This window comes from Tenrec ecaudatus, chromosome 10, assembly GCF_050624435.1.
Source record: "Tenrec ecaudatus isolate mTenEca1 chromosome 10, mTenEca1.hap1, whole genome shotgun sequence".
NCBI lineage: Eukaryota > Metazoa > Chordata > Mammalia > Afrosoricida > Tenrecidae > Tenrec > Tenrec ecaudatus.
The window spans coordinates 9,573,242-9,594,594 of record NC_134539.1 but is presented as its reverse complement, the minus strand read 5'-3'; the positions used below and the strand labels follow the sequence as shown (position 1 = coordinate 9,594,594).

Genomic DNA, 21,353 nt, shown 5'->3' with positions numbered 1-21,353 from the left:
GGTCTTTGCCCTCTGGTATAACGCAACTTGCTCCTATGATCTAATAATACTATCTAATATATTCCTGTTTTACCAGTATAGTAATTCAAGTTTCTTTTAAGACCTTATTGAATTCTGTAAATCTAATTTAATTCTTCTCCCCAGCCCTAGCCTCCTTCTTCTCGTACTAATGCTTCTTCTTTCTAATCTTATTTGCATTCATATTATCCACCCAGGTGGTACACCAATAAGAGGTAAGAGTGCTGACCTACCGTTCACAGAATGATCTTACTCATTCTTCCTGTCCTGCCATCCCTCTCATCTTTGTCCTGTTTCCAAAGCCATTCCAAGAACACCCATACTTGATTTCCTTACCGCTTTATGTTCCTTTTCGTACTGTTGGGTTATGATCGGTAACTCTCATATTGTGAACTTTCCTTTCTTTTTTTGCTTTCCTTTTTTCTTTTAATTTGCCCTTTCCTCTTTGTTTTGTTGTTCATTTCGTTCTTTCTGGAAACAATTCTTTAAGTTGGGATATGCTTCACAGGGAGCATATCCCGGTCTTCAGACCTCAGACCAGTCACAGCGTACCATCTGTCCCTGTTTTTTCTCTTTTTCTTTTTCCTTTTCTTCTTCTTCCTTTTTCTCTTTTTTTTTCTTCTTTTGCCTTTTTTTTTGTCCGACTGGAGAAAAAAAAAGATCATTTTTTTCTTCCTTAGCTGTTCTTGTTCCGGACCAAAGCCAGGGTGGTCTGAGGAACAGTGGCAGACATGCAGACGGACAGCCTGGAGCGTCAGTTTTTGTCTTTATCTTTCAAAAGGTTTTTGCTTTGGGTTTTCAATTCTTTTTTCTCTGAATGTCTTAAAGAGTCCAAGAATGACCCCTCCCCCTTTCCGCCTGCCTGCCCGCTCCCACTCACCTGCAACCTGACAGCAATGCTTTTTTCTCCTCCCACCTTCTTTTTTTCTTGGATTCCTCGCCTCTGGATTTTTGGATCTTCCGTCCTGCGGGCCGTGGAAATGAAAGGTGCTCAGTATTCTTGGTGGTGTGTGTGCGCTTGCTGGGTTTCCATCCTTTGATTTACTGTTCCTTGCTTTTGTAATTCTTGTTTTGTATTTTTCTTGGGGTTCTGTGACACCACACTGCTAATCCCACTGGTGGATTTTGATGGGTGTCTTGGGGGATCCCCCTCGCGGTCCTCAAAGCAGTGGTTGGTCGGCCCTTCCTGGCTGGCACAGGCTTTGCTTTTTAACTTTTTGTTTTTCCAATCTCCTAATTCAACTGCTTTGTTTTCCAGCAAAATGTAATCAGTGATTGTAAATTGGTGACAACTGTCTTTCTTTTCTTAAAATCTGCATGTCTTGAGGGAGTTTTGTTTCTTTACATGATATTTTGATAACCTCTAATGACTAATTTTCATTTTTTGCTTTGTGCAGCCTTTTTTTTTTTTTTGTGCTCGCTGCGAATTTTTGGATTTCTTCCGTAGAAGACTTTCTTGAAAACAAAAACACAAATGAAATAACAACCTGACCTGGTTTCCTTTTTTTTCTTTTTTCTTTTTTTTTCTGCGCGTTCCTATCTTGGCGCCACTTTTGTGAACCAAAATGAAACCAAATGAAATCGAACCAAAAAGTGAAAAAAAAGAAAACAATTAATCGTTTGTTTTATTTAAAAGCCATACTTCCTTGAAGCAGTCTCACCCATCTTCATTTTATTAGCCTAGGAAATAAGAGTGTAATTATGACTAATTCAGGCTTGCTTGGGAAAAGAGAGGATTGTCTTCTTATGCTAGCATGGTTGATGTAAAACGATAAGTGAACATTTTAAAAAGAAGGAATAATCTTTATATGTTTCTCTCATCGCATCATCTTCTGTCTGTGCACCTTAGCGAGAGATTGACTCGGCGTTGAGCGGACCCTTCGCGTTCAGGCTTTTTGTATTAAGAGGGTCAGCTTTCCGAGCCAGAAGACCTCCACTGACTGTCTCCCTGCCAATGTATTTTATATCCGTACAGGCGCCCTGCAGATCGAACAGAGCGAAGAATCCGACCAAGGAAAGTACGAGTGTGTTGCCACCAACAGCGCGGGCACTCGCTATTCCGCCCCTGCCAATTTATATGTCAGAGGTAGGAATGACATCGCCCGGGCGTCGGGTCTTCGTGCAGGCTCAGGGGGAGTTGAGATACCGACAGGGCCCGGGTTGCTAAGCCAGTAGTTAGCCCAGAGATGTGCTCACAGTGACAGGCGCTGAACCGTGGTACTGCATAGAGATTTAAAACGTAGCGAGACGTTGTTACTGTCGATGAGCAAAACAAAACACACACAAGACCAATACCACTCTTGAGTGTAATCTCTCCGGAGGCTTGCGGTTTGTAAGTATATTTGCATTTTACACTGGGGTGTCTATTTTTCCTGCATCGATTGAACTGGACTCTGCATTTGTTTGGGGTTTTTTTTTTCCTGCCCCGCCCTGCTCTCCTTTCCTTTTACCGTTGTTGTTTCTCTGCTGTTTCTGAATCAAGCCCTGAGACCACTGCTTAGCGTGCTCCTACTAATCAGTTCTCTGTGTAAGCGCTCACATCCGGGTGTTGTGCCTTGATGACCCCTGGTGTATGACTATTCAAATCAAGCTGCTATCTTCAGGGAAAGAAAGATGCTACATGCAAAGTGTTTCCCTCTGTTTTTTTATTTCTGTATACTTTCTTATTAATAAACATATGTATACAGGTGGCTAGGTATAACATAGGCATTCCCACACAGAGATATGTTTGTTTAAATTAGGACAAACTGTAATGTTTAATCTTTCCTTTGCCATAGAATACTGATTTTACTTATTTACTTGGGGGGACTGGCTTCAGTTGTCCTTGGGTCAAGAATGAGTTGTGGGATTGCTTTCATATCCTATCATAAAGTAATAGAAATCATTAAAGTTGGAGCCTCCGAATGGCTGTTCCTACAGCCATGGAAATGGGAAAGTTCTCGTGCTGGTCAGCCTTGTCAGTGGATCACCGAAGAACACAGAGGGTGGGGGTGGGGTAGGCCACTGCAGAGAGGGCTTTAGCTTGTGACCACAGGGTGGGTGCTTAGGAAAATATCTAGCTTGATTTTGAAATTTTGTTTAGAGGCGATTTTATGTCCCTGGGGCTCTTTTCCTGTGGTACTGGTCGCTTGAGTCTGGGGTGGGGCATACGAAGGACAGCATTTCTGCCATCGATTGTTGGAAAGCCCGTTGGCCCTTTTTCTCACGACAGTGAACCCCTTTGCTGCTGCATGAGGCATGTGTAACCTTCTTCAACCACCACCACAACAAAAATTTCAAAATGATGCTAGTTATTGTTTCTAATACCGCATTAGCCCGTGAGGAGTTGCTAACGTTTCCAGCCGAGGTAGTTAATTAATCTTCATTAACTAGAGCAATGAAAGATGTTCGAGTAGCAGGTGAAAGCCTTGATATGGCCTTTTTACTCTCTCTGTGTTTCCCTTGTTTCTCTCCTTTCCTCATTTCATTGTGTTCTGCATCAAACCCCCTACATCCCTCAGAGCTGCGAGAAGGTTGGTGTGTTTTTTACTTTTTACCCACCTTACAAAACTATTCATTAAAACCAATAACAAAGAATACAAATGAAATGAATGTAGCTGCCTTGTGGTCTCCTTGTGGTTCATGGTATGTTTTAGCTGAGAATGCCCTGGCCCTGGCTTCCGATGCTTGCTGGTGGTTGTGTGTCTAACTGGTGCATGGCGGGAGAGAATGTGCCTGGGTGCATGGTTAACTGGTAATACGTAACTCTCTAAGACCCGGTGGACTTGCTCAGTGTTCCTGCTTTCTTTCCTGCCCCACCGCTCCTGTCTCCCACTCCCCTCTGCTCTCTGCCTCACGTGGATGCCTGCTGCCCCTAGAATGACTTTTTTTCTAGTCGACCCCCCTCATTCCAAGCATGAAGACCAAACTCTCCTCCACTTTTCTCGACATGGCCTCCCAGAATCGACACTGGCTCCTGCTTGCTTCAGGTGACCTCTGTGGATTGGCTGCAGGGGGCATGCCGGGCTCCCTCTGGACTTCTCCTGTGCCTGTCATTAGATCTGAGGCCATCTCAGTGAGCCCTCTTAAACCGCTGGACAGAGGTGCATCCACCTCAACCTTCAGGGCAGCCCCAAAGTTTACAGATAGAATTACTCCCTCGATGAATTATCTCCTTGGGGTCATGAGGTTGCTTGCTGATTAGTTAATTAAGAATTTCATAATTGGATTCATCACCGTATTGAGGTTACTCCTAAGGACTGCCCTCTTACTCTCAAATACTCATGATGTGACTGTCCTGCCACTTCGAAGCCATAGAGGAAATCTGTATGTCTTTAACCCTCTCCATGTCCGATGCCCAAGACATGTATGTGTATTCAAACACACTGAAACATGCAGCTTGTCCGAAGCAGGAACACTGATCTTCAACTCCTTGGTGAATTTATCTATGTTGTATTGCTGTAATATATGCCCTCTTCTTTTGATGTCATGTCCTGCTGTGTATAAGGTCCTATGTCCCTCCCTTTAATGTGGGCGGCACGAGCTGCTCACTAGATTTTATTGGCCACATGTGTTTTCTCACCCTCACATGCCAACCAAGCCAAATGGGATCCTTGAATGTCAATTACTTGACTCTTTCCCCAGATTTGCAATCCTTAACCTGTGAAAACCTGACCCTAATCTCCTATCTTCCTACTTTCAACCCAGCCATCCGTTCCACCCCTGTCTCAGCCGGTGTACTTTACAGCCAGCCCTGGTGTTAAATCCTGTCCGTCTGCGGTTTCTTCTGCTGCTTTGGATCACCTCCATGTTCCATGGACCTCAGCATGGGTCCTGCGCATGCCGTGCATGACCTGATCCAGCATCCCTACTGGTGCTGGCCTTGTTTCTTCTTCTGTGACCCTTAATTGATCATATATATATGTCTGTGCATATACATTTATAAGTATGTATATATTTCTGTGTTTGTTGCAGTGTTAGTGTGAGGTCTTGAGGCTGCATCCGCTGAGTCTGAAAGCAAATCAAATTGCACTTCAGTGCACTCTAGGTGATGGGTGCCAGGGCTGGGCTGTGACCGTGGGGTTCCCACAAGTGCAGGCCCATCAGCTGGAAGCGCCCACCCCTGAAGTTGGGTTTGATACTCAACTCGGACTTGGCTGCTGACCTTCCAGTTCCTTTTCTGCATATACATGCCTGCATAGGATCTTTTTTCATATACATGCATGTATATGGTTGTGTGTGTCTCTTGTGCATGATGTGTGTGTATTGTTAGTACGTAGATAGTCTATTTTATTTTGTTGTAGGGTCCTTGTAGGTCTTAATAAGCTTTTGTATGAATGTGTCCATTGATATCAATGACTAAACAAAATAAAGCTCTCTGTGTATACGCACACCATACTTGTATGGCGTGTATTACCCACAGGTTTTCTTTATGCGTTGTTCTGGGCACTCCACGAGCTGTTTTAATTTGTTTAATGGTGTCTGTCTGGTGCATGTCATGTGCTGATCGAGCCATCTGTTTCTTGCCCTGTATATGTTACATCCTTCCTTGTGTTTTCTTCCAGTTCGCCGGGTCCCACCACGATTCTCTATCCCTCCCACTAATCATGAAATCATGCCAGGTGGAAGTGTTAATATCACCTGTGTGGCCGTGGGGTCACCGATGCCTTATGTGAAGTGGATGCTGGGGGCAGAAGATCTGACGCCCGAAGATGATATGCCAATAGGAAGAAATGTCCTTGAACTGAATGATGTGCGGCAGTCAGCAAATTACACTTGCGTCGCCATGTCGACCCTGGGTGTCATTGAAGCAATAGCACAGATCACTGTCAAAGGTATGTTCTGGGACTCCTGCTCCAAGTCGCTGGATAGGTTCCACGCAGCCCCGTCCTACCTCCCCAAACATGTAACCTCTGGGCTCCGCAGCATTCCCGTCAGCTTCTCGGTGTGCAGAGAGAGCTTTCTCCCCTCAAACTTCCATCCCAGCCATAACTGTGGTATACTTGGTTTGTTTTAAAAAAAGGAAAAAGGCAAGTGGAGTCTACCACCAGTAATTGATGCTGACTCATCCGGCCGCCAGGTACGGTTTCCAAGAGTGGCTAGTTCCGAAACCAAGGCAGCAGGGAGAGTGAGTCGGTACCAGTTGTTTTTAGCCAGTGTTCCTGGAAGGCTAGACAACGTGTACAGTAGGTCAGATGGAGGGTAACTTAGGGGTCCTGGTGGTGTGGTGGGTTAAGCATCAGACTTTGAACTGAAAGGTCAGCAGTTCGAACCCTCTTCCCCCCACCCACCTTCCAACTGCTATGCAGGAAAAAGAGGAAGTAGTTTACTTCCTAAAAGATTTATAGTCTCTGAACTGCTACACGCTGTTCTTGTCTGTCTTACAAGGTCACTGTGAGTCAGCATCTACTGGATGGCAGTGGATGGGAGGATGGCTTTGAGTTTGGGGACATGCTTGTCATAATTACTGAATGAATACAAATTGCCTTCCCTTTCTAAGAAAATGCAATAAACCACCATCTTTAATTTTAAAACTTGTAAAACCCGTTGTACTTGGTGTCAGACCGTCATGTAATGTATATATTGCGTATATGCAATAGAGCGCTGATAACTTGACATTTGAACAAAGTCTCCGCATTATTGGCATTGGTAGTTATGTGACGTGATGCTGTATTGCATGTTTTTTTTAAGTATCTGACTTGTTTTTATCTAAGAACAATGTCAGCAGTAGAAGCAGGAGCAGACCTTTGGTTTCCTCGAAAAATTCAGCAAGATTGGAAATCTGGATCATGCCCTTCTTAACAAGTATCAAATTGGAACATTTGAGCCAAAGTCTTTATATTACTCTCTTTGGTAAACTCCCTTGACTAAATATTGCACGGACCCAAGCATATTCTGGTGCACTCAGTGTTACACTTCTTTCTAGGTGTATTTGACCTGCTGCTTCCAAACCTGGCATCCGTTTCCCCTGTCAGCCCTAGTTTTGAGATAGAAAACATGTGCTGTATACCATTCTTCATTTCACTCACCCATTAAAAAACATTAGGATAGTCTGACGTAGTGTTAGCTAGCCTGAGCTAGAGGAAGGGCATGCTGGCTTTATTTACAGAAGTGTGTGTTGTGCCAAATATTTAGGTCAACAGACTCTTCACGTGGTGCCCTTTGATCCAAAGATATATTTGGAACCAAGAAAATTACATGGACTTGGGATTTTCCCAAGTATCACTTGATCTTTATTAGGAACTACATATTGGACAGTTCCAATTTGTTACCTTCAAGGGAGCCAGAACTGAGAGCTTCTGGACGATAAATAAGGAACCCTGCTGGTGTAGTGAGTTACGTGTTTGACTTGCTAATCACAAGGTCTTCAATTCAAGCCCACCAGCCACTCTGCAAGAGAAAGATGAGGCTTTCTGCTCCCATAAAAATTTACACCCCCAGAAACTCACTGGGGAAGTTACACTCTGCCCTAATGGGTTGATTTAAGTCACGATAGTTCCACGGGTAGTGAGTTAGGTATAAGAAATCATGATTCAAAAGCTCTGAAACCCAAAAATGGGTCTGTCAGAGTTCAAACTCCTTTATTAAGATTAATACAGTCCAGTCTTGTTTAAAGATGGTACAACTTCTCACCCGTGCACAGAAACTCTAGAAGAAGAGTTAGAATTTTTCTTATAAAGAAACTGGGGAGTCAACCTCACTTCTGAAATATTTCACATGAATTATTCATTGACTTCTATATATTCAAGTGTGTTCGGAAATGTTTACTGCATAATTTGAAGAAGAAAATTTTAAAACTTCAAGATATTTATGAAAATGGCTTTTAAGTATTATATTTTTTGACACTAAAATTCCCTCACACCTTCTATATATGTGCCTTTTTAACTTTCCATTTTCTTTTCCATTCTTTTCACGATAGTCTTTGCAGTATCAAACTTATAACCTCTGCATATATTGCATAGCCTTCCACACCAAGAAGGAAAACCCATGCCATCGACTTGACTCTAGCTCACAGTGACCCTTCAGGACAGAGAAGAACTGCCCCTTTGGAGGTCTTTTCAAGGCTCCCCAGTGACTCGTGGGTTTGAACCACTGACCTCGTGATTGGCAGTTCAGTGCATAACCAGCTGTCCACTACGGGGTCCATGTGTAGCTTCCCTTGGAGATGCCTTACTTCCTAATCTTTGTAAAACTGTTTCTTAACTTTTTAATCTTATCTTGTAATTTGTGGGTCCAAGTCCTTCTTGTATTTAAAATTAGGGTGATATCAGCTAACAAATGAGTGGAACCTAATAGCTGAAAGCGCAGTAGATCATCTTGTCTTAGAAACTAGGGCTGATGGCATCTATCCAGTGCAGGTTTCTCAACTAGAGCCTCTAGTAACCCCAGAAACAGGCCTAAAGTGCAAGACACCGAGCGAGAAAAAGTTTTATTGTTAGACTGTGTTATCATTCTGTAGTTCTTCGAGAAATATAAAAATATTTCATCACTTTTGGTGGGGGCTGGTGGGTGGTAACTGTCCAATGCCAGCTCTCATACTTGGAAAGATTACTAAAGACTTCAGGGGCTTCAAAAGCCGAAGTCACGTTAAATTAGTGTCTCCTTCAGCCTTTTCTCCGTTGTCCTGCCTCTCCCTGCCGTCTTCCCAGCTGCTCTCCCAAGATGAAGAAATTACATAGAAAGCTGTGATCGTGGAGGCAAGAAAGTGGAGTAAATCACACTCAAAAGAACAGCCGGCAGGGTGAAAGTTTGCTACTGTGGAAATGCTGACAGGCTAGGAAGGGTCCAACATTTTGCCTCTATGCTGACAAGTGAGCAGATAGACATACAGTTGGCTGACATATGAGCTTTAGTAAGTTACTGCTGAAACCTCAGCTAGTAAATTCCCCTTTCCACTTTAAGACCACTATCTTCCAGACGCAATGGAAGCACGTCCAGGGTGAGGTGGTACCTCTCCTGGGCGGCCACTTGTGTAAGTGGTGTGTGTTCACAATGAGCAGCACTTTGAGTTGTGTTCTGTTAAAAGAAAAAAAATTGCATCTCTAAAAAGATGGATTTAATTCCAAGTGTTTTGCTTGTGCTATAATCTCAGGTATTGTTAATACAGATCATTCGATAGCTAGCGCCTGAGGTGACTTCAGAAAGTCTGTGGAAATAATAGAACTGAAAGACAATGGAGTTTTTCCATGAACTTTCCGGAACCTCAAACATCCATCGCATACCTTAAAAAGTGATTGTGGATTTTTGTTTCCATTTCATTCATTTTGTGATTTTTTTAATAGGAAGAAGGGAAAAAATGACTTGCAGTTAATTTATTTTTATTAATTTGTTAGATTACTGATAGGAAACCTTTTTGAATGCCACCTAAGTCTGACATCTATGAAAACGAGACGGATGCCACGCACTTATTTATAATCGTGCATTCTATTTTAATGTATTCAGAAATCTGGGGCTTTCTTGAAGCAGTCTTTTGAACAAGACTTTGCAGCAGAAAAAAACAAGCATCACTATTCTCATTATGACTTTTCAAGATGTGCAACTACCGTGCAGAGTATCAGCCAGCCCGAATATCAGCTGAGGCACTTAATTTTACCACCGAAACTCATTAAAAATGTGCTGGATAGGGCAGAGGATGTACCCTGGTGCAGACAGGAGCTGGCGGCCCAGGGAATCCAGGGTGGATGATAAACTTATATTCCTGAGATAGACATAGGCCCCTTGCTTTGTTTCTTCAACTGTAAGATGGGTATAGACTAGTGAATGAAGGGGGAACTGCAGAGTGGAGACCCACAGCCCATTTGTCGGCCACTGGAGATCCCCTTGCAGAGGGGTCTAGGGGAGGAGATGAGTCAGTCAGGGTGCGATGTAGCACCGATGGAGAATACAGCTTTCCTCCAGTTCCTAAATGCTTCCTCCCCGCCCACTACTACGATCAGAATTCTACCTTGCAAGTTTGGATAGAGCAGAGGATGTACATTGGTGCATATAGGAGCTGGAGGCACAGGGAATCCAGGGTGGATGATACCTTCAGCACCAGGGGTGTGAGGGGCGATACTGGGAGGGTAGAGGGTGAGTGGGTTGGAAAGAGGGAACCGATTACAAGGATCTACATGTGACCTCCTCCCTGGGGTACGGACAGCAGAGAAGGGGGTGAAGGGAGACGACAGATAGGGCAAGATAAAACAAAATAATAATTTATGAATTATCAAGGGTTCATGAGGGAGGGGGGGAATGGGGAGGGAGGGGAAAAAAGAGGTCCTGATGCAAAGGGCTTAAGTGGAGAGCAAATGCTTTGAAAATGATTAGGGCAAAGAATGTTACAGATGTGCTTTATACAATTGATGTATGTATATGTATGGATTGTGATAAGAGTTTTATGAGCCCCTAATTAAAAAAAAGAGGGGAAAATGTGCTGAAAAGCATAGCTTATATATGAGTCTATATGGTAATTCTTAGGTGAATTTCTAAGAGCATTACTGGAATTTCTCAGAATCCTCAGAGCAACCCCAAACACAGTTACCTATCAATACAGTACAACTCCTGTCCAACAAACATTATGTCCCTTTTCCACACGAGGGAATGAAAGCCAGACAAATTCAGGAACAAACCCATACCTAGGATCGCCTGCCTCCTAAGTGGTCGATTGAAATCTCGTCTAACAGGGTGTGACTGTGCAGCTGATGGTCTCAAGGGTGTCACAAGTAGCCTTCCCTCCTTGTAGCCGGGAATTCATGTCATACCCGGGTGTCTCCCTGTAGTTTTCTGTCAACTTCGACTACTGGGCTGTGCTCTAATTATATCGAATCCCGTCTTCTGTAGATGCATAGATGTGTCATTCTAAGAACAGAGCCCATGATTCTTACCACCTGTCAGAAAGTCACTGTCTGTCTTCTTCCCTCAAGCCTTACCGAAACCTGCAGGGACTCCTGTCGTGACGGAAAGTACAGCAACGAGCATCACTCTGACGTGGGACTCTGGGAACCCCGAGCCTGTCTCTTACTACATCATTCAGCATAAACCTAAAAACTCGGAGGAACCTTACAAAGAAATCGATGGGGTGGCGACTACACGCTACAGTGTAGCCGGACTAAGTCCCTACTCAGATTATGAATTCAGGGTCGTGGCTGTCAACAACATCGGGCGTGGGCCTCCCAGTGAGCCTGTGCTCACCCAAACCTCAGAGCAAGCGCCGTCCAGTGCCCCTCGGGATGTGCAGGCTCGCATGTTGAGCTCAACCACCATTTTGGTGCAATGGAAGGAGCCTGAAGAGCCGAATGGCCAGATCCAAGGATACAGAGTCTATTACACCATGGATCCCACTCAGCATGTCAACAACTGGATGAAACACAACGTAGCTGATAGCCAAATCACCACCATTGGCAACTTGGTGCCCCAGAAAACATACTCGGTCAAAGTTTTGGCTTTTACCTCAATTGGGGATGGACCTCTTTCAAGTGACATACAAGTCATTACCCAGACAGGAGGTAAGTGTGCTTCAGAGTTGAGAGAGAGCGGGAGGCAGCGGGGCTGCTGCTCCTAGATAGAGTGGGGCAGCAGGGAAGTGGGGAGGCGAGGGAGGAAAATAAATGAGGAACAAAGATAGTATTGACTTTAGTCATTGAAATTTAGGGCTAGAAAACAGGATTAAAATAATATTTGTACAAACTTAGTGATGCATAGCTTATATGCTTAAGGATGGGTTAAGATCAGACATCTGAAAAGGTATAAGCAAGGCTGCCGGAAGTATTAAATAACTGCTTTTAGCAGTGTAACAAAGAGGGCTATGTTTAATATGCTTCCTTCTTAGGACTCAAATAACTTGACGATTGTTCTGTAGGAGGCGGATGGATGACTCCTCCATAATTTTGAGAGTATACAAAGCACTCTGGCAATGTGTATTAGAGCAGACTAGGGAAACAAATTCATAGACACTCATGTGTGTAAGAAAGAGCTGTATACAAAGAGTAGTTGTACATTGAGAAAACATCCCAGCCCAGTCCAGATCAAGTCCAGAAGCCTGATATTAGCCCATGTGTCCGATACCAATTTATACAGCCCTCTTCAGACTCACAAAACATATGCAGTGATGCCAAATGCAGGAAGATCACGAGCCAGTGGGTGGAAAGTCTTGTGGATCCAGTGGTGTTATAAGCCTCCACGCTGGCAGTGGTCTCCATGTGACTCCTCCAGTCCTAGGGCTCTGGCTGCATCTGGCTTCACGTGGCTTCTCATCAGAAATGTCTTGCAGGGAGTAAGCATGTGCCCCGCCTCCATGGAGCTATTTATCTCCTTCGTGCCTCCAAATGAGGTCATGAAGCTCTGACCCAGTTGACAGGCTAAACTCTACCCCTTCACTCGTAATCCTCTCAATTTGACAACAGATTATGTAACTACCACACAATCTAATCTCAATCAAATTAAAATACTTAGTTTTTTTAAGATTGTATAATTCAACGCAAAGTTCAAAATAATACCATCAAGGAACTTCCAGTATTCAGATGGCTTATTTGTCAAGAAGCTATAATGAATAAATATCAGAAATAAATACTGTGAATTTATTTGTTTAAAAATTTTGTGTGGCCTCAATGGATGAAGAATGGCAATTGCCAAGTCCTGAGAGCACTCTTTGGGGCTCAATTCACCCATTTTATGGGATTTTAGATTAGTTGCCGAAACGATATTATGAAGAAACACATTGTCTTTACCAACAGTTTAATTTCATAAGAGGATATCAAACTCCTTTTCCTTTAATAGACAGTGGTCAGGTCAACCTTGGGTGGGAGGCACACAACAGCTGCTCTCTTCCAAAGTTTCTCCTAAATATCATCTACTTACCTGACTCCAAACCATAATAGCACCTCATTTAGTATGCCATTGCCTTCTTTGGACATCCTATACTCTTGGTAATACCACCGGTCATGAACAAGGACACTGTGCTGATCCTGGGACTAGACGATACGTTCTTTCAAGTGTCTGAACTGAAAAGGTTCTTGTTTGCCTGAGCCTCATTCTGTCATAGACTTTATAACCTCTGTGATTAACTGTGTTTGCCTGTGTTCCGTGGACAGATCTCAGAATATCAGAAAATAAGGCCGGGTCCTTACGGTTTCCCCTTGTACTGTCTGCTTCTCATCAGCTTTTTCCTGGTTTCATAATTTTCCCTAATAAATGGTGTGACAGCTGACAATTAAATGTATTTATTGACAACTACTCAGTGAACAAAAGAAAGCCCGTGGGATTTCTTTACCTGACTTCTGCGGTTCTTCTGTAGGCCTTCACTATGTTACTTAGTCTGGAAGAAAACCACTGATTCCACTTTGCAGACGAATTCCATCGTGACCACTGCCCCTGGGGAAGGGTAGACAACTGTGACACTTTTCTCTGTCTAAAAGTTGGAGACTATTTTTCAATGATGCTGTTATTGTATCATCTGTGTAACCATTAAAAGATGATAAGCAACCTTATTGGAAGGCATGCCCTACTTTTCAAACTGTGCCGCTGTGATGTGTTAGAAACCTTGGGTCTTGGAATAATCTAAGCAGGGTTTGAATCTCAGTCTGCCATTTATTGGTGATAAGACCATGAACCATTGACTTGATATCACTGAGCTGTGGCTTCCACATCAACAGTAATAACCAATTGCTGCTGAATCTACTCTGGCTCATGGGGACTTCCCAGGTGGTTTTCAGTGGCCAACTTTAGGAGAAGTAGTTCATCAGGCCTGTCTTTGGAGGCACCTCTGGATGGACTCAAACTGCATCCTTCCAGTTGGCAGCCAAGCAGGCAAGGACCACCCAGGAGCTGGAGTAGGTAATACAGTAGATGCTATAACAACAGAAGCGGGGCATTGTGTCTTCCTCATGTGCATGTCAGACAGGTTTTTTTTCCAATATACATGAGCCAAAAGAACATTTATCTGGTAAAGTCCATATGAAGTTAAAAGTACTTGTAAAATTCATACAATCAGGATGTTTTAGTAGAGTCTTTAAAAGATGTGAAGAGGCTGAGAAAGTAATCAAATCCCTGTATGTAATGCCACCTTTGTTGAAAGAAATTCCATCATGGTTTTATATTGTGGCCTAGCAAGGATCCTAAGTTCTAGCCGAGTCAGCAATAATTTTTAAAAAAGGGAAGCTCAGCATTAATTATATCAGAATGAACATCATTGAATTTGGCAGGCGTCCACTGGCTTCAAATGGCCTTTTGTTAATTAAGCCTATAGAACAGATCCAATCATTGTGCTATTTTGGAGGGTTTCCTTAGCCTATTGATCTTGGCAGACACAGGTCCCTCTGTCATTGTATATCCTCTCAATCAATGAGAATTAAACATACAGCTAGTATAAGAAGGTCCTTGGAAATACCCTTACGTTGGGTCCCACAAACCAGGGCTGGGAACAACCACTCTGAGACACCCGTGACCCACTCATCGGGGTCTTCTCTGTTCTGTCATTGGATTACATCAGACCACCAGGCCGTCTACTCCCGTGGTCATATTAACTCCGTCGCCCTCCTCAGGATACAACCTCCGCCAAGTTAAGATTGAATGTTAGATGATGCCCTCAAGTAATGTTGAAAATCAAAACATGGCCTGGCCCTCCGGAAACCAGTGTTACCTTCTTGTCAGTAAAATGCTGCTGAAGGCGTTGCCCTGTCCTCCAGTGCTCTGCACACCAGCGTTCTCCTGCCTCTCGGGGATGTTGTCGTTGGATCTAGTTCCCGGAGATCTTTTATTTCTTGGAAAACCAAATCCTCCTGTCAACAGGAAATAAAAGTTGTAAACGCGTGGCATGCGTCTATATTTGAGTTGAGAACTTAGAGCCAAATGTAATGACCAAGCATAATACAATTTTATGGCAACGGGCATTCCCTCTTTCTTTCAGATGGGCTTTCTTCCGTATTTGAATGCTGACCTCACTTTCACACGGGGGTGGGCTAATAGCCTCCTTAAATGTTTCATCTGTGTGGTGGGCGACAAGATAAAATCCACAGTGTTGATTTTTTTAACTAAATTGCTCCTAAATGTTACATCTTTGGAGTTGACTTGTAAGCAAATACATGGATGCTAGCTAGTACCAGAGATGGGAGAAAGATGAGCTTTTCTACGCCCATAAAGATTTAAAATCTCAGAAACCCGCAGATGGAGTTCAACTCTGTCCCATAGAGTCACTGCGCTCTGGAATCGCCTAGACAGCAGTGTCGGGGAAGTGGGACAATTAAGAGAGCAACTTTGGATGCCGGAAGACAGCATGATTTACAGTTCTCTGGATCCGCACCATTTTACAAAACACAGAGGACAGCCTTCTCTCCTCTTTCTCTCCTTTTTCTCTGATTACACGTAGAGATGCTGTGCTGGTGATCACAGCAAGTTCAGTAGTGACGTCATCGCCACTGGTGATTTTATCTGAGTTGCTTGTCACACCGAAGGACATAAAGTGAGGACAGAAAAGTATTCCGTCCATGTTTCCTGTTCTTGGAAGTAGCAAGGTTTAGTTCTAAGGAATTGTTGAAAGGGATTAAGCCCCCCCCAAAAAAAAAATTTCTAGTTCAGATCAATTTTCTAGAAATACATTCGAGGTTCCTAATAGCTTTAACTTTTGGCATGACCATCGCTTATAATTACTTTACTTGGAAAATATGTTGGACGTATGGTCATTGACGAGGACAATATTTACAGTGTCTGGGAAGAGGAAAACATCTCAGGAATGAATGGCAGCATCGTATAGGTTTCTTTCCAGTTATATATATTTTAAACATGAGGTTATGTTCATTGACAAAAGAGGCGCAAATAGAACTCTGATTGCAAACCCTAAACAGATATATCTTTAAGTATAACTCGCTGTCATTGAGTCAATGCCAGCTCATAGTGACCCTGTAGGACAGGGCAGAACTGCTCTGTTTCTGACTTTCTGAGATTAGAGCTTTACTGGAGTGGAAACCTTTGTATTTCTCCATTATGCCTACAAATCTCCTTTCTTTTTTCTTTTTGTAATGCTTTATAGCTATCTCTAAGTATAATGCATTAAAAAGATGTTGTCTGATGTTCGTGGTAATTTAAAGCTTCTGAATGTTCGCAATCCTCACGTGTTCCTTCTGAACTTAGGAAGCATCGCTGACCTCTACTGCCTCTAAGCACTCATTAGGTTTTGAGGGAAAGTCGCTTGATTTATGTGTGCATTCTTCAATAAATAGAATTTGTGGAAGGAAAAGTAAAAATGAGTGGTATCAGTGTTAAACGTTTTGAGATCATTCATTATACTACAAATACTGAGAATTGAATAATTGCTGAAACATAAAACTCTGGCAGTGAGAGACATCATGCTTATGGGTTCCAGTGCTTTCTAAATCCTTTTCATTAGTATATGTCAACAAGCCTCTTTAAACAAACTAGAAAAAGACTGATTTCCAAAAGCCAAAATTACAAGCCCCACTTAAATGACTTACTCGAAGTAGTTTTAGCACTAAGGGAGCTCAGGCTATAAATTCAACTTTAATAAAACTTAACTTTTGTTTTGACTGTTATTTAATGGCAATTGAGCACAAGCTTCATACAGTGAAGTGTTAATGACTTACTTTGTCAGGGATGAATTTGAGGCCCGCAGATCTCAGCCTCCTGGTCCTCCGTGTTTTGTCTTGATACACTGCCGCCACAGCGCTGGCTTCTATTTTCCACTCTTGTTACAGTTTGTCCGTCTGGAACCTTGGTGCATGTTAATAACGTGGATACCTTAGAAGAGGCATGTTAGCTCTGATGGATTTCCCATTTTCACGTTCACTTTGTACAACTCGACGCTAAAGTGGGTCTATGGCCCATCATTATAGAGTTTCCTTTTTTACCACAGGATGCTAACCCTTCCTGGATGCATTCTGTCCGCTTCCTGCAGGCATTTTTTCAGAGTATCCCATAAAAAGTTGTGCTCAGTGAATTGGTGAGGAAAATCCTACAAGGGACACCTAGGTGCCAAACGTGCCATACGTCAAGGCAGACGAAGTGTGACGTGGGTAGCCTGCGAGACAGCAAGCATGGAAGCATCACCTAAATGCATACAGTAATGCATAGAACAGCATACAGTGTGAGTAAAATAGAAAACACATACAAATGAATTCCTCTAGCCACAACCGGCAAGACTTCAGCTCACATACTGTGGACGTGTTGTCAGGAGAGACCAATCCCTGGAGAAGGACATCGTGTTCGGTGAAGTGGAAGGGCAGCAAAAGAGAGGCAAGCCCTCCGGGCGATGGAGGGACACCGTGGCTGCATCCTTGGGAGCAGTGATGAGGATGGCCAAGGGCCCAGCAGTACTTTGCTCTGTTGTGCGTGGGGTTGCTATGGTCAGAGCCAACTCAATGGTACTTAACACCATAGCCACCGTAGTCTTAAAAAAAGTTTTTTAATTAAAAAAAGCACTGTCTTTGAGTGTATTCCAACTGCCAGCAGCACTAGAGGGCAGCGTAGAACTGCCCATGTCAGTTTTGAGGTTGTTCTGGCCTAGGAAGGCCTCATCCTTCTCTTGCAGCCAGCTGGCGGTATGACACCTAACCTTGTGGTTGGCGAGCCAGTGCACAGCCCACCACGCCACCGGGGCTCCTCTTCATGGTGTAAAGAGCCACTGGACAGATACGGAAGTTTCCAAGCAGTACAAGAAAAGACACCTAAAAGACTGCCATGTGCTGAAATCTGTCATTTTGCAAGCACGTTTTCCCATTAGAATACGTTTAGGGAATTTAAGGATACAGACCCACAGCTCACCACTGCCAGCACCACCCGGCCCCCACCCCTGGGTCATCTACTTCATATAAAGTTACTCTAAATATAACAAAATGGCCAGGAGGTGATATTTTTGTGACACCTGAGTCCACAGAAGTCTGAGAGAGCACTGAATGCACTCAGAGAGTTGAGAATCCTGCTAAAAGTGTCATTTAAAACACTTGGCCTTCTACTGAATTTAGCTCATAAAGACCTTTTTCTTAATAAAGCTTTAAATCAATTTCTAGTCATTCAAATGGATGGACATTTTCTTCCCTAGAAGATTAACCACTACTGAAAAGTCAGAAGCTCTTGTAAGACAGGACCATCATCTCCATCCAAATGGCCAATCTCAGTTGACAACACTAGCCCATCAGCTGGCCCAAGGCTCCCATGGTCCAAGCCCTCATTTGATCTCTGTCTACTGCCACTGGACATGCCTCTTTCCACCACAAGCTTAACCGACAGCCCCCAGCATCACGTTCCAAGCCACCGGGGAGGGAGAAGAGGAAAAGTAGAGAAGTCCTGAATTGTAGTTGAGATACATCACCCAGTTGTCATACTGCCCCTCCTTTGTCCAAGAATAAACAGGACAGGCATTTTGTTGTGCCTCTTTGATTCATAATTTAGAGGGGTTACCAGCTGCCATCAAATCAGTTGTGACTCATTGTCACCCTATGTGTGCCAGAGTATAACTGTAGGGAACAGTAGAACTCTTCCCTAGATTGTCTGTGGCTGTGATCTGCTGGGTAGTGGGTCTGGTTTTGCCTTGAATCGATTGGAAGGAGGTAGCCAGGACCATCCTCCTCCTCCTTCTTTCTTCTTCTTCTTTTTTAATCATTTTATTGGAGGCTCTTAGAGCTCTTACAAGCATACATCAATTGTATCGAGTGTATTTGTACATATGTTCCCATCATTTTCAAAACATTTTCTTTCTACTTGAGTCCTTAGTTTCAGCTTCTCTTTTCTTTCCCTCTGTGCCCCATCCTCCCACCCTTGTGAACACTTGAAAAATTATAAATTATTTTCATATCTTATATCATCTTCTGTCTCCCTTCATCAATGTTTCTGTTGTTTGTCCCCCTGGAGGTGCAGGGGTGGTAGTGGATGTTAGACATCAGTCATTGTGATTGGTTCCGCCTTTCTCCCCCTTCTCCCCCCACCTTTCTTCTACCCTCATGGTATCGCTACTCTCATTACTGTTCCTGAGGGGTTTCTCTGTCCTGGATTCTGTGTTCTGAGAACTCTTATCTGTATCAATGTACATGCTCCGGCCTAGCCAGATTTTGTATGGCAGAACTGGGGTCATGACTGTTTTGGGGGAGGAAGCATTAAAGAACTGGAGGAATAGTGTTTGTTTTGTCAGTGCACTCTGTACTGCACTCTAGGTGGCTCTTCCCTTCCTTGTGACCCTTCTGTGAGGGGATGTCCAATTTTCTACACATGGGCTTTTGGTCTCTACTTTGAGCCCCTTTGTTTGCAATCTTTTGGGGGTATAGAACTGTTCATTTTTGGTCTGATAACCTGATCCCGTCGACACCTTGTAATCACACAGGCTAGTGTACATCTTCCATGTGGGCTTTATTGCTTCCCTGCTAGATGGCCACTTGTTTAACTTCAATCCCTAAAGACACTATATCTTTTGATAGCTGGGCACCATCAGCTTTCTTCACTATGTTTGCTTATGCCCCTGTATTTTCTTCAGAGATCCTGTCAGGAAGGTGAGCATCACAGAATGCCAGGTTATTAAATCAAAATGTTCTTGCATTGAAGGGGTGCTTGCATAGAGACCCAATGTCCATCTGCTACCTTAAAACATAGTATTTGAATCTATATATGTACATAGACCTATATCTCTATTATTATACATTAATATATTTACATACATACATGCCTAGATTTATACCTCTATAAAGTCTTCTTTCCTCTATTTCCTTTTACTTTCCTTCTGTCCCACTATCATGTTTGACCTTCATCTGCCTCTCAGTAATTCTTCTCAACTACTTTGCACTTGATCAAACCCCACCAGCCCTCCTCGCCATTGAATTTAGATTTTAGATCTCTTGTTTCCTTGTACCTTGGTTTTTGGCTCCCTCTCCCTTTCCCATACCTCCTTCTCTCCCATACTCTCCACCCCTGCCCCCCCTCCCCCGGCCCCCTAACTGTTGTCCCCTTTGTTTTCTCCTTAGGATTTTTTATCATGCCTATCTTATATAGATAGGCATGAGGGAACAAAAGGGGGTGAGGGGAACCCTAGAAATAGTTCCAGGTCTTTATGCTGAACCTTATGAATGTTTTCCAGTTGGGTCTGATGAGGCGCTGTGTTAGTCCTGGGTGACTAGAGAAACAAATCCAGAGACATCCATATGTGTGTAAGAGGGAACTTTATATCCAAGAGCAATTGTGCATTCAGAGAACATCCCAGCCCGGTTCAGATCAGGTCCATAAGTCTGATATTACCCCATATCTTGATATTAATCCATAAATTCCTCTTTAGACTCACGTAGCCATACAATGATGCTGAGTACAGGAAGATCACAGGCCAGTGGGTGGAATGTCTTGTGGATCCAGTGGTGGTGGAAGCATCTCAGTACTGGAATGGGTCTCCACGTGGCTCCTCCAAATCCAGGGCTCTGGCTCCATCAGTGTAGCTCCATGTGGCTTGGCATCAGGAATATGAAGCAGACTGTGTGTCCCGCCTCCAGGGAGGAAGATAGGAGTTCCCAGAATCCTCAGGAGAAGGGCATGCCCACACAGAGGTCTCATTGGCTATGATCTGATTTACAGGCTGGACTCCACCCCTTCACAAGTTGACAGGAGATTCTGAAACTGCCAAGGTGTCAAGCCCTTCCCACCAATTCCAAAGTCTATTTTTGGGATTACTCAGGGACATCGTTGCTTTGCTCCGCCCTGCTGCTCTGTTGCACTCCCTTCATGTTTCATCCCATTGGGGGGCAGGGGGGGAAGGGGGGTGAGACCGGCACAATTCCCACACTGTGTCTACAATACTGGCCAGGATCATCTTTCAAGGAGCATTCTTAACTCCAATCTTTAGGTTAGTCATCGAGTGCTTAGCAGTTTGCACCATGTGAGTACTTTCTGTAGAAAGAATGGGGCTTTTACTAGACCCCATTTTCATGAGGTCAAATGCAGCTGGTTTCACTACCCAAGAATGAATCATTGAGACCAACAGGGAATCTGTTTTAATCAAAAGCAAAGAGCGAACAACCTAAATAAGACATTAATTAGGTTTCCAAGATACTTTCCATCATGTTTCTTTCCACGTCACTTACTTTATAATTTGCCTGTGCTGAGAGGAGCAAGTCATTGTTTCCCGAGAGCCCCTCATCAGTATCACCAATGTTTTTTGTAGTGATTTTTGTTTTTTTTTCCCCTTCTTGGTGACTTGGCGTTCAAGTTTGGTTTAAGTCAAGGGTTCTCCAAAGGTAAGACTCCCAGACATCTAGGTATGTGGGGAAATGAGGGATCTTATAGGAGAAAAGGAAGTCTCTATATGTACGTGCATGGGTGTGTGGATTTCTAGTGTGGGAAGGTCTTCCTTCATTGGAACGTTAGAGCTCAGTCTGCATGTTTGCGTCTGCCCCATCATT

General features: G+C 43.5%; 1 protein-coding gene across 7 annotated transcripts in view; it reads left to right on the top strand.

The window, feature by feature from the left end:
- Nucleotides 1-21,353, top strand: part of PTPRD (protein tyrosine phosphatase receptor type D) — a 546,060-nt gene that overhangs the window by 329,334 nt on the left and 195,373 nt on the right. For all 7 annotated transcript variants that reach the window (XM_075559913.1, XM_075559911.1, XM_075559908.1 and 4 more), the window contains exons 6-8: nucleotides 1,994-2,104; nucleotides 5,562-5,831; nucleotides 10,899-11,480. In XM_075559913.1, the coding sequence (XP_075416028.1) occupies nucleotides 1,994-2,104; nucleotides 5,562-5,831; nucleotides 10,899-11,480 (963 nt within the window). The remainder of the gene's footprint in view (nucleotides 1-1,993; nucleotides 2,105-5,561; nucleotides 5,832-10,898; nucleotides 11,481-21,353) is intronic.